This window comes from Salvelinus alpinus, chromosome 21 (assembly GCF_045679555.1).
Source record: "Salvelinus alpinus chromosome 21, SLU_Salpinus.1, whole genome shotgun sequence".
NCBI classification, from domain to species: domain Eukaryota; kingdom Metazoa; phylum Chordata; class Actinopteri; order Salmoniformes; family Salmonidae; genus Salvelinus; species Salvelinus alpinus.
The window spans coordinates 41,698,182-41,711,990 of NC_092106.1; the positions used below are offsets into that span (position 1 = coordinate 41,698,182).

At 50.4% G+C, this 13,809-nt stretch overlaps 1 protein-coding gene across 1 annotated transcript in view; it reads right to left on the bottom strand.

Annotated features, from left to right (window-relative positions):
- The window catches only part of cntn5 (contactin 5), a 493,785-nt gene that overhangs the window by 53,878 nt on the left and 426,098 nt on the right, over positions 1-13,809 (bottom strand). Inside the window, exon 15 of the mRNA XM_071358202.1 lies at positions 8,910-9,547. Within this exon, the coding sequence (XP_071214303.1) occupies positions 8,910-9,547 (638 nt within the window). The remainder of the gene's footprint in view (positions 1-8,909; positions 9,548-13,809) is intronic.

Below are 13,809 nucleotides of genomic sequence, written 5' to 3' on the forward strand. Positions count from 1 at the left end.
AAAACATCCCATCTGGAACAGAGCACCGCAGAGCAGCCCAGAACAACATCCCATCTGGAACAGAGCACCGCAAAGCAGCCCAGAACAACATCCCATCTGGAACAGAGCACCGCAGAGCAGCCCAGAACAACATCCCATCTGGAACAGAGCACCGCAGAGCAGCCCAGAAAAACATCCCATCTGGAACAGAGCACCGCAGAGCAGCCCAGAACAACATCCCATCTGGAACAGAGCACCGCAGAGCAGCCCAGAACAACATCCCATCTGGAACAGAGCACCGCAGAGCAGCCCAGAAAAACACCCCATCTGGAACAGAGCACCGCAGAGCAGCCCAGAAAAACATCCCATCTGGAACAGAGCACCGCAGAGCAGCCCAGAACAACATCCCATCTGGAACAGAGCACCGCAGAGCAGCCCAGAACAACATCCCATCTGGAACAGAGCACCGCAGAGCAGCCCAGAAAAACACCCCATCTGGAACAGAGCACCGCAGAGCAGCCCAGAAAAACACCCCATCTGGAACAGAGCACCGCAGAGCAGCCCAGAACAACATCCCATCTGGAACAGAGCACCGCAGAGCAGCCCAGAAAAACATCCCATCTGGAACAGAGCACCGCAGAGCAGCCCAGAAAAACACCCCATCTGGAACAGAGCACCGCAGAGCAGCCCAGAACAACATCCCATCTGGAACAGAGCACCGCAGAGCAGCCCATCCTTACAAAACCATGGGACTGCTACAGTACTTTCACTTATACATTGTATATAGTCTGAATCATGGTTTTAAAATGCAATTTTTTTTATTAAATTACAATTTTTTCTCATCAATTAACACAAAACCCCATAATGAAAAAGCAAAAACTCCATCAAACTGAGCAATCAGGGGAGAAGGGCCTTGGTCAGGGAGGTGACAAAGAACCTGATGGTCACTCTGACAGAGCTCCAGAGTTCCTCTGTGGAGAAGGGAGAACCTTCCAGAAGGACAACCATCTCTGCAGCACTGCACCAATCAGGCCTTTATGGTAAAGTGGCCAGACGGAAGACACGCCTCAGTAAACAGCACATGACAGCCTATTTGGAGTTTGCCAAAAGGCACCTAAAGAGCTCTCAGACCATGAGAAACAAGATGCTCTGGTCTGATGAAACCAAGACTGAACTATTTGGCCTCAATCAAATACATTTTGATTTGATTTGATTTGAATGCCAAGCGTCACGTCTGGAGGAAACCTGGCACCATCCCTACGGTGAAGCTGTTTGTTAACCTGGTTTTCAAAGACCTTAGAAAGGCAGGGTAGGATAGATATAGGTCTGTAGCAGTTTGGGTCTAGAGTGTCTCCCCCTTTGAAGAGGGGGATGACCGTGGCAGCTTTCCAATCCATGGCCGAGCAGCTGCACACAAGCTTAAGATCACCGCGCGCAATGCCAAGCGTCGGCTGGAGTGGTGTAAAACTCGCCGCCATTGGACTGTGGACCAGTGGAAACGCATTCTCTGGAGTGATGAATCACGCTTCACCATCTGGGTTTGGCGGATGCCAGGAGAACGCTACCTGCCCCAATGCATAGTGCCAACTGTAAAGTTTGGTGGAGGAGGAATAATGGTCTGGGGCTGGTTTTCATGGTTTGGGCCCCTTAGTTCCAGTGAAACCTTAACGCTACAACATACAATGACATTCCAGATGATTCTGTGCTTCCAACTTTGTGACAACAGTTTGTGGAAGGCCCAAACCATGAAATAATGGAGTTATAATGTAATTATTGTGACGATGTATATTAAATGGATTTATCTTAGATAATTTAATTATTGCGATGGTATATATTAAATGGATTTATCTTAGATAATTTTATTATTGTGATGGTGTATATTTAATGGATTTATCTTAGATAATTTTATTATTGTGATGGTGTATATTAAATGGATTTATCTTCGATAATTTTATTATTGTGATGGTGTATATTTAATGGATGTATTAGACTTGTTAAAATGTTCCAAGGACTCACATCAGCAGCTTGTATGGTAGAGGCCTGGAGGTGCTAACCGGGTTTGTGTTAATTCCTGGTCATTTACCGTGAGACCGGCAGTCATTTGCATGAAAGTTACCGGTTGACCACATTTCATGACCGCCACAGCCCTACCCACTGGGCACAGATGTCAAATCAATATCTATTTAATTGAAATTACGTGAAAACAACGTTGAAACACCACAGATGTTTTAATATCCTCATGAGAATCTGTCACCAATTGGATGGAAACCACCAGTAGCTAATGTGAAGGTTATTTTCCTACAACGCATCCCAAATGGCATGCTAATCCCTATGTAGTCTACTACGTTTGACCAGGCCCCATAGGTGATACATAAGGAATAGGGTTCCATTTGGGACACAGCCCCAGTAGCTAGTAGGTTTCCATCCAAATAACGACAGATTTTTATGCAAATATTCAAAAACGCATTGTTATTATTTCTTTATTTGTCAAACGGCAGCCAATCATCAAGCATCATGTCACCAGAATAAGACCCTCAATATTTATTGGAAAGGAGTATAAACTGCATGGTTTCCCGAGTCGTAGCGGGAGGACTCCTCAGCACATCATGGTGTAAACTGCATGGTTTCCCGAGTCGTAGCGGGAGGACTCCTCAGCACATCATGGTGTAAACTGCATGGTTTCCCGAGTCGTAGCGGGAGGACTCCTCAGCACATCATGGTGTAAACTGCATGGTTTCCCGAGTCGTAGCGGGAGGACTCCTCAGCACATCATGGTGTAAACTGCATGGTTTCCCGAGTCGTAGCGGGAGGACTCCTCAGCACATCATGGTGTAAACTGCATGGTTTCCCGAGTCGTAGCGGGAGGACTCCTCAGCACATCATGGTGTAAACTGCATGGTTTCCCGAGTCATAGCGGGAGGACTCCTCAGCACATCATGGTGTAAACTGCATGGTTTCCCGAGTCGTAGCGGGAGGACTCCTCAGCACATCATGGTGTAAACTGCATGGTTTCCCGAGTCATAGCGGGAGGACTCCTCAGCACATCATGGTGTAAACTGCATGGTTTCCCGAGTCGTAGCGGGAGGACTCCTCAGCACATCATGGTGTAAACTGCATGGTTTCCCGAGTCATAGCGGGAGGACTCCTCAGCACATCATGGTGTAAACTGCATGGTTTCCCGAGTCATAGCGGGAGGACTCCTCAGCACATCATGGTGTAAACTGCATGGTTTCCCGAGTCATAGCGGGAGGACTCCTCAGCACATCATGGTGTAAACTGCATGGTTTCCCGAGTCATAGCGGGAGGACTCCTCAGCACATCATGGTGTAAACTGCATGGTTTCCCGAGTCGTAGCGGGAGGACTCCTCAGCACATCATGGTGTAAACTGCATGGTTTCCCGAGTCGTAGCGGGAGGACTCCTCAGCACATCATGGTGTAAACTGCATGGTTTCCCGAGTCGTAGCGGGAGGACTCCTCAGCACATCATGGTGTAAACTGCATGGTTTCCCGAGTCGTAGCGGGAGGACTCCTCAGCACATCATGGTGTAAACTGCATGGTTTCCCGAGTCGTAGCGGGAGGACTCCTCAGCACATCATGGTGTAAACTGCATGGTTTCCCGAGTCGTAGCGGGAAGACTCCTCAGCACATCATGGTGTAAACTGCATGGTTTCCCGAGTCGTAGCGGGAGGACTCCTCAGCACATCATGGTGTAAACTGCATGGTTTCCCGAGTCATAGCGGGAGGACTCCTCAGCACATCATGGTGTAAACTGCATGGTTTCCCGAGTCATAGCGGGAGGACTCCTCAGCACATCATGGTGTAAACTGCATGGTTTCCCGAGTCATAGCGGGAGGACTCCTCAGCACATCATGGTGTAAACTGCATGGTTTCCCGAGTCATAGCGGGAGGACTCCTCAGCACATCATGGTGTAAACTGCATGGTTTCCCGAGTCATAGCGGGAGGACTCCTCAGCACATCATGGTGTAAACTGCATGGTTTCCCGAGTCATAGCGGGAGGACTCCTCAGCACATCATGGTGTAAACTGCATGGTTTCCCGAGTCGTAGCGGGAGGACTCCTCAGCACATCATGGTGTAAACTGCATGGTTTCCCGAGTCATAGCGGGAGGACTCCTCAGCACATCATGGTGTAAACTGCATGGTTTCCCGAGTCGTAGCGGGAGGACTCCTCAGCACATCATGGTGTAAACTGCATGGTTTCCCGAGTCGTAGCGGGAGGACTCCTCAGCACATCATGGTGTAAACTGCATGGTTTCCCGAGTCGTAGCGGGAGGACTCCTCAGCACATCATGGTGTAAACTGCATGGTTTCCCAAGTCGTAGCGGGAGGACTCCTCAGCACATCATGGTGTAAACTGCATGGTTTCCCGAGTCGTAGCGGGAAGACTCCTCAGCACATCATGGTGTAAACTGCATGGTTTCCCGAGTCGTAGCGGGAGGACTCCTCAGCACATCATGGTGTAAACTGCATGGTTTCCCGAGTCATAGCGGGAGGACTCCTCAGCACATCATGGTGTAAACTGCATGGTTTCCCGAGTCATAGCGGGAGGACTCCTCAGCACATCATGGTGTAAACTGCATGGTTTCCCGAGTCATAGCGGGAGGACTCCTCAGCACATCATGGTGTAAACTGCATGGTTTCCCGAGTCATAGCGGGAGGACTCCTCAGCACATCATGGTGTAAACTGCATGGTTTCCCGAGTCATAGCGGGAGGACTCCTCAGCACATCATGGTGTAAACTGCATGGTTTCCCGAGTCGTAGCGGGAGGACTTCTCAGCACATCATGGTGTAAACTGCATGGTTTCCCGAGTCATAGCGGGAGGACTCCTCAGCACATCATGGTGTAAACTGCATGGTTTCCCGAGTCGTAGCGGGAGGACTCCTCAGCACATCATGGTGTAAACTGCATGGTTTCCCGAGTCATAGCGGGAGGACTCCTCAGCACATCATGGTGTAAACTGCATGGTTTCCCGAGTCATAGCGGGAGGACTCCTCAGCACATCATGGTGTAAACTGCATGGTTTCCCGAGTCATAGCGGGAGGACTCCTCAGCACATCATGGTGTAAACTGCATGGTTTCCCGAGTCATAGCGGGAGGACTCCTCAGCACATCATGGTGTAAACTGCATGGTTTCCCGAGTCGTAGCGGGAGGACTCCTCAGCACATCATGGTGTAAACTGCATGGTTTCCCGAGTCGTAGCGGGAGGACTCCTCAGCACATCATGGTGTAAACTGCATGGTTTCCCGAGTCGTAGCGGGAGGACTCCTCAGCACATCATGGTGTAAACTGCATGGTTTCCCGAGTCGTAGCGGGAGGACTCCTCAGCACATCATGGTGTAAACTGCATGGTTTCCCGAGTCGTAGCGGGAGGACTCCTCAGCACATCATGGTGTAAACTGCATGGTTTCCCGAGTCGTAGCGGGAAGACTCCTCAGCACATCATGGTGTAAACTGCATGGTTTCCCGAGTCGTAGCGGGAGGACTCCTCAGCACATCATGGTGTAAACTGCATGGTTTCCCGAGTCATAGCGGGAGGACTCCTCAGCACATCATGGTGTAAACTGCATGGTTTCCCGAGTCATAGCGGGAGGACTCCTCAGCACATCATGGTGTAAACTGCATGGTTTCCCGAGTCATAGCGGGAGGACTCCTCAGCACATCATGGTGTAAACTGCATGGTTTCCCGAGTCATAGCGGGAGGACTCCTCAGCACATCATGGTGTAAACTGCATGGTTTCCCGAGTCATAGCGGGAGGACTCCTCAGCACATCATGGTGTAAACTGCATGGTTTCCCGAGTCATAGCGGGAGGACTCCTCAGCACATCATGGTGTAAACTGCATGGTTTCCCGAGTCGTAGCGGGAGGACTCCTCAGCACATCATGGTGTAAACTGCATGGTTTCCCGAGTCATAGCGGGAGGACTCCTCAGCACATCATGGTGTAAACTGCATGGTTTCCCGAGTCGTAGCGGGAGGACTCCTCAGCACATCATGGTGTAAACTGCATGGTTTCCCGAGTCGTAGCGGGAGGACTCCTCAGCACATCATGGTGTAAACTGCATGGTTTCCCGAGTCGTAGCGGGAGGACTCCTCAGCACATCATGGTGTAAACTGCATGGTTTCCCGAGTCGTAGCGGGAGGACTCCTCAGCACATCATGGTGTAAACTGCATGGTTTCCCGAGTCGTAGCGGGAAGACTCCTCAGCACATCATGGTGTAAACTGCATGGTTTCCCGAGTCGTAGCGGGAGGACTCCTCAGCACATCATGGTGTAAACTGCATGGTTTCCCGAGTCATAGCGGGAGGACTCCTCAGCACATCATGGTGTAAACTGCATGGTTTCCCGAGTCATAGCGGGAGGACTCCTCAGCACATCATGGTGTAAACTGCATGGTTTCCCGAGTCATAGCGGGAGGACTCCTCAGCACATCATGGTGTAAACTGCATGGTTTCCCGAGTCATAGCGGGAGGACTCCTCAGCACATCATGGTGTAAACTGCATGGTTTCCCGAGTCATAGCGGGAGGACTCCTCAGCACATCATGGTGTAAACTGCATGGTTTCCCGAGTCATAGCGGGAGGACTCATCAGCACATCATGGTGTAAACTGCATGGTTTCCCGAGTCATAGCGGGAGGACTCCTCAGCACATCATGGTGTAAACTGCATGGTTTCCCGAGTCATAGCGGGAGGACTCCTCAGCACATCATGGTGTAAACTGCATGGTTTCCCGAGTCATAGCGGGAGGACTCCTCAGCACATCATGGTGTAAACTGCATGGTTTCCCGAGTCATAGCGGGAGGACTCCTCAGCACATCATGGTGTAAACTGCATGGTTTCCCGAGTCATAGCGGGAGGACTCCTCAGCACATCATGGTGTAAACTGCATGGTTTCCCGAGTCATAGCGGGAGGACTCCTCAGCACATCATGGTGTAAACTGCATGGTTTCCCGAGTCATAGCGGGAGGACTCCTCAGCACATCATGGTGTAAACTGCATGGTTTCCCGAGTCATAGCGGGAGGACTCCTCAGCACATCATGGTGTAAACTGCATGGTTTCCCGAGTCATAGCGGGAGGACTCCTCAGCACATCATGGTGTAAACTGCATGGTTTCCCGAGTCATAGCGGGAGGACTCCTCAGCACATCATGGTGTAAACTGCATGGTTTCCCGAGTCATAGCGGGAGGACTCCTCAGCACATCATGGTGTAAACTGCATGGTTTCCCGAGTCATAGCGGGAGGACTCCTCAGCACATCATGGTGTAAACTGCATGGTTTCCCGAGTCATAGCGGGAGGACTCCTCAGCACATCATGGTGTAAACTGCATGGTTTCCCGAGTCATAGCGGGAGGACTCCTCAGCTCCTCACCATGCTGTCACTGCTCCTCTCCTACCTCCCCCTGTGAATTCACCATGATGTCACTGCTCCTCTTCTACCTCCCCGTGAATTCACCATGCTGTCACTGCTCCTCTTCTACCTCCCCCGTGAATTCCCAATGCTTTTTCTGACGGTTGTTTAAATCCATCCAAGAGCAAACAGGGTCAATGTAGCTGACATCATTTTTAACCTCACTCAAGAGCTTGATGCGAATTCTCCTGATGCGCCCAAATTCATCACGGGGGATTTCAATAGCTGTACTCTTAAGCACACTTTGAGTACTTACACCCAGTATGTGACTTGTCTAACAAGGAAAAATAAGATCATGGACTTACGGCTCGGTCGCTAAAACGTATTCATCCTTGGCCAGACCTCCACTGGCTGGATCAGATCACAACGCTGGTCTTCTATGACCAACTTCTAGACAGTTACTCAGAAGGGAGAAGGTGGTGGAAAAACAGATACAGGTGTGGGACAATGACAGTATTGATCAGTTGCAGGGAAGCTTTGATTGTTCCACCTGGAGTGTATTTGAAGAATCATCAGCTGACCGGAACGAGTTGCCTAACGTAATATCTGGCTATGTTGAATTCTGTGATCCCCAAAACAACATGTACGATATTTCCGAACAACAAACCATGGGTGAGCAAAGAGTTGAAAGTGGTGCTTAACAAGAAGAAACCAGTGTTTGCCTCCGGTAATTCACTCCAAAGAAAAGAGGTACAGAGAGAGGTGAACAAACAGATAACAAGGCCAGATGTCAGTACTAGGATAAGGTGTAACAGATAATGTTACAGGGAGACTTTCTAGTACTAGGATAAGGTGTAACAGATAATGTTACAGGGAGACTTTCTAGTACTAGGATAAGGTGTAACAGATAATGTTACAGGGAGACTCTCCAGTACTAGGATAAGGTGTAACAGATAATGTTACAGGGAGACTCTCCAGTACTAGGATAAGGTGTAACAGATAATGTTACAGGGAGACTCTAGTACTAGGATAAGGTGTACCAGATAATGTTACAGGGATACTCTCCAGTACAAGGATAATGTGTAACATATAATGTTACAGGGAGACTCTCCAGTACAAGGATAATGTGTAACAGATAATGTTACAGGGAGACTCCCCAGTACAAGGATACGGTTTAACAGATAATGTTACAGGGAGACTCTCTAGTACAATGATAAGGTGTAACAGATAATGTTACAGGGAGACTCTCTAGTACTAGGATAAGGTGTAACAGATAATGTTACAGGGAGACTCAATAGTACTAGGATAAGGTGTAACAGATAATGTTACAGGGAGACTCTCCAGTACAAAGATATGGTGTAACAGATAATGTTACAGGGAGACTCTCCAGTACTAGGATAAGGTGTAACAGATCATGTTACTGAGAGAGTCTCGATCTGCCTGGTTGGGCATTAAGAATATGGCAAAAGACTCCTTCAAAAGGTAGGCAACGAATCGATCCCTGCCTGGATGAGAGGGTGTGCCCCTCTACAGCCAATGAACTAAACAAGTTCTTCACCTGCTTTAAAACAGGGGTCGGTCCCGCTCCCTTGGCCTGTCGTGCTCCCCTGGGCAAGCGTCCTGCTCCCCTGGCCTAGCGCCCTGCTCCCCTGGCCAAGCGTCCTGCTCCCCTGGCCAAGCGTCCTGCTCCCCTGGCCAAGCGCCCTGCTCCCCTGGCCAAGCGTCCTGCTCCCCTGGCCAAGCGTCCTGCTCACCTGGCCAAGCGGCCAAGCGTCATGCTCCCCTGGCCAAGCGTCCTGCTCCACTGGCCAAGCGTCATGCTCCCCTGGCCAAGCGTCATGCTCCCCTGGCCAAGCGTCCTGCTCCACTGGCCAAGCGTCCTGCTCCACTGGCCAAGCGTCCTGCTCCCCTGGCCAAGCGTCCTGCTCCCCTGGCCAAGCGTCCTGCTCCCCTGGCCAAGCGTCCTGCTCCCCTGGCCAAGCGTCCTGCTCCACTTGCCAAGCGTCCTGCTCCCCTGGCCAAGCGCCATGCTCCCCTGGCCAAGCGTTCTGCTCCCCTGGCCAAGGGTCCTGCTCCCCTGGCCAAGGGTCCTGCTCCCCTGGCCAAGCGTCCTGCTCCCCTGGCCAAGCGTCCTGCTCCCCTGGCCAAGAGTGCTTGTCATCGATGAGGAATTCGTACAACGAGTGTTCCAAAGCGCTGGAGCACAAAAGATCCCGGGGCCTGATAACATCAGTGGTCGTGTCTTGAAACACTGTTCAGATGAGCGGTGTCTTCTGCTCTCTCTTCCAGCGGTCCCTGGATACATTGGAAATGACATCTTTATGGAAAAAATCTATTGTTGTACCTGTCCCAAAAAACTCATCCATCTGCATCAAATGATTACAGACCTGTCACTCTGACCTCTCTCTTGATTAAATCTCTTGAAAACATCAAGGCATACATCATCAACACCACTATTGGAGGGGGTCACCTTGTTGACCCCCTCCAATCTGCATACATCAAACACTACGAGTCACCTTGTTGACCCCCTCCAATCTGCATACATCATCAACTCCTCCAGTCACCTTGTTGACCCCCTCCAATCTGCATACATCATCAACACCACCAGACACCTTGTTGACCCCCTCCAATCTGCATACATCATCAACACCACCAGTCACCTTGTTGACCCCCTCCAATATGCATACATCATCAACACCACCAGTCACCTTGTTGACCCCCTCCAATCTGCATACATCAAACACTACGAGTCACCTTGTTGACCCCCTCCAATCTGCATACATCAAACACTACGAGTCACCTTGTTGACCCCCTCCAATCTGCATACATCATCAACTCCTCCAGTCACCTTGTTGACCCCCTCCAATCTGCATACATCATCAACACCACCAGTCACCTTGTTGACACCCTCCAATCTGCATACATCATCAATACCACCAGTCACCTTGTTGACCCCCTCCAATCTGCATACATCAACACCACTAGTCACCTTGTTGACCCCCTCCAATCTGCATACATCATCAACACCACCAGTCACCTTGTTGACCCCCTCCAACCTGCATACATCATCAAAACCACCAGTCACCTTGTTGACCCCCTCCAATCTGCATACATCATCACCACCACTAGTCACCTTGTTGACCCCCTCCAATCTGCATACATCATCAACACCACTAGTCACCTTGTTGACCCCCTCCAATCTGCATACATCATCAACACCACCAGTCACCTTGTTGACCCCCTCCAATCTGCATACATCATCAACACCACCAGTCACCTTGTTGACCCCCTCCAATCTGCATACATCATCAACACCACCAGTCACCTTGTTGACCCCCTCCAATCTGCATACATCATCAACACCACCAGTCACCTTGTTGACCACCTCCAACCTGCATACATCATCAACACCACCAGTCACCTTGTTGACCCCCTCCAACCTGCATACATCATCAACACCACCAGTCACCTTGTTGACCCCCTCCAACCTGCATACATCATCAACACCACCAGTCACCTTGTTGACCCCCTCCAACCTGCATACATCATCAACACCACCAGTCACCTTGTTGACCCCCTCCAACCTGCATACATCATCAACACCACCAGTCACCTTGTTGACCCCCTCCAACCTGCATACATCATCAACACCACCAGTCACCTTGTTGACCCCCTCCAATCTGCATAAATCATCAACACCACTAGACACCTTGTTGACCCCCTCCAATCTGCATACATCAACACCACCAGTCACCTTGTTGACCCCCTCCAATCTGCATACATCATCAACACCACCAGTCACCTTGTTGACCCCCTCCAATCTGCATACATCATCAACACCACTAGTCACCTTGTTGACCCCCTCCAATCTGCATACATCATCAACACCACTAGTCAACTTGTTGACCCCCTCCAATCTGCATACATCATCAACACCACCAGTCACCTTGTTGACCCCCTCCAATCTGCATACATCATCAACACCACTAGTCACCTTGTTGACCCCCTCCAATCTGCATACATCATCAACACCACTAGTCACCTTGTTGACCCCCTCCAATCTGCGTACATCATCAACACCACCAGTCACCTTGTTGACTCCCTCCAACCTGCATACATCATCAACACCACCAGTCACCTTGTTGACCCCCTCCAACCTGCATACATCATCACCACCAGTCACCTTGTTGACCCCCTCCAATCTGCATACATCATCAACACCACCAGTCACCTTGTTGACCCCCTCCAACCTGCATACATCATCACCACCAGTCACCTTGTTGACCCCCTCCAATATGCATACATCATCAACACCACCAGTCACCTTGTTGACCCCCTCCAATCTGCATACATCATCAACACCACTAGACACCTTGTTGACCCCCTCCAATCTGCATACATCATCAACACCACCAGTCACCTTGTTGACCCCCTCCAATCTGCATACATCATCAACACCACCAGTCACCTTGTTGACCCCCTCCAACCTGCATACATCATCAACACCACTAGTCACCTTGTTGACCCCCTCCAATCTGCATACATCAACACCACCAGTCACCTTGTTGACCCCCTCCAATCTGCATACATCATCAACACCACCAGTCACCTTGTTGACCCCCTCCAATCTGCATACATCATCAACACCACTTGTCACCTTGTTGACCCCCTCCAATCTGCATACATCATCAACACCACCAGTCACCTTGTTGACCCCCTCCAATCTGCATACATCATCAACACCACCAGTCACCTTGTTGACTCCCTCCAATCTGCATACATCATCAACACCACCAGACACCTTGTTGACCCCCTCCAATCTGCATACATTATCAACACCACCAGTCACCTTGTTGACCCCCTCCAATCTGCATACATCATCAACACCACCAGTCACCTTGTTGACCCCCTCCAACCTGCATACATCATCAACACCACTAGTCACCTTGTTGACCCCCTCCAATCTGCATACATCAACACCACCAGTCACCTTGTTGACCCCCTCCAATCTGCATACATCATCAACACCACCAGTCACCTTGTTGACCCCCTCCAATCTGCATACATCATCAACACCACCAGTCACCTTGTTGACCCCCTCCAATCTGCATACATCATCAACACCACTTGTCACCTTGTTGACCCCCTCCAATCTGCATACATCATCAACACCACCAGTCACCTTGTTGACCCCCTCCAATCTGCATACATCATCAACACCACCAGTCACCTTGTTGACCCCCTCCAATCTGCATACATCATCAACACCACCAGTCACCTTGTTGACCCCCTCCAATCTGCATACATCATCAACACCACCAGTCACCTTGTTGACCCCCTCCAATCTGCATACATCATCACCACCACTAGTCACCTTGTTGACCCCCTCCAATCTGCATACATCATCAACTCCACCAGTCACCTTGTTGACCCCCTCCAATCTGCATACATCATCAACTCCACCAGTCACCTTGTTGACCCCCTCCAATCTGCATACATCAACAACACCACCAGTCACCTTGTTGACCCCCTCCAATCTGCATACATCATCAACACCACCAGTCACCTTGTTGACCCCCTCCAATCTGCATACATCATCAACACCACCAGTCACCTTGTTGACTCCCTCCAATCTGCATACATCATCAACACCACCAGTCACCTTGTTGACCCCCTCCAATCTACATACATCATCAACACCACCAGTCACCTTGTTGACTCCCTCCAATCTGCATACATCATCAACACCACCAGTCACCTTGTTGACCCCCTCCAATCTACATACCGGTCAGAGAGAGGGACAGATGATGCCATCCTCTCACTCTTACATCTGCTGTACATGCGTTTGGAGGGCGGTAAAACCTATGTGCGTATCATGTTTTCAGATTTCTCCTCTGCATTTAACACAATCAATCCGTTGGACATGGGACTTGATGCTTATCACACGGATCACCAACTTCCTAACTGATAGGTCTCAGCAGGTACGAGTTGGCAACACACTCTCTGAGGTGGGCACTGCTTCAGTTGGAACCCCACAGTGTTCTTTCACCAGTGCTATACATGCTGTATACAGACAGCTGCCGGAGCCGGTTCCCAGGGCGACACCTGATCAAATACGCTGACCATACTGCTTTGGCATGAGACAGAGCACGGACTGGCTCTGAATGATTTTACTGTCTGGTGTCGTCATCCCATCTAATATTAAATACATCAAAAACAAAGGATCTGAAGGGCCTCCCGGGTGGCGCAGTGGTCTAGAGCACTGCATCGCAGTGCTAGCTGTGCCACCAGAGTCTCTGGGTTCGCGCCCAGGCTCTGTCGCAGCCGGCCGCGACCGGGAGGTCCGTGGGGCAACGCACAATTGGCATAGCGTCGTCCGGGTTAGGGAGGGTTTGGCCGGTAGGGATATCCTTGTCTCATCGCGCTCCAGCGACTCCTGTGGCGGGCCGGGCGCAGTG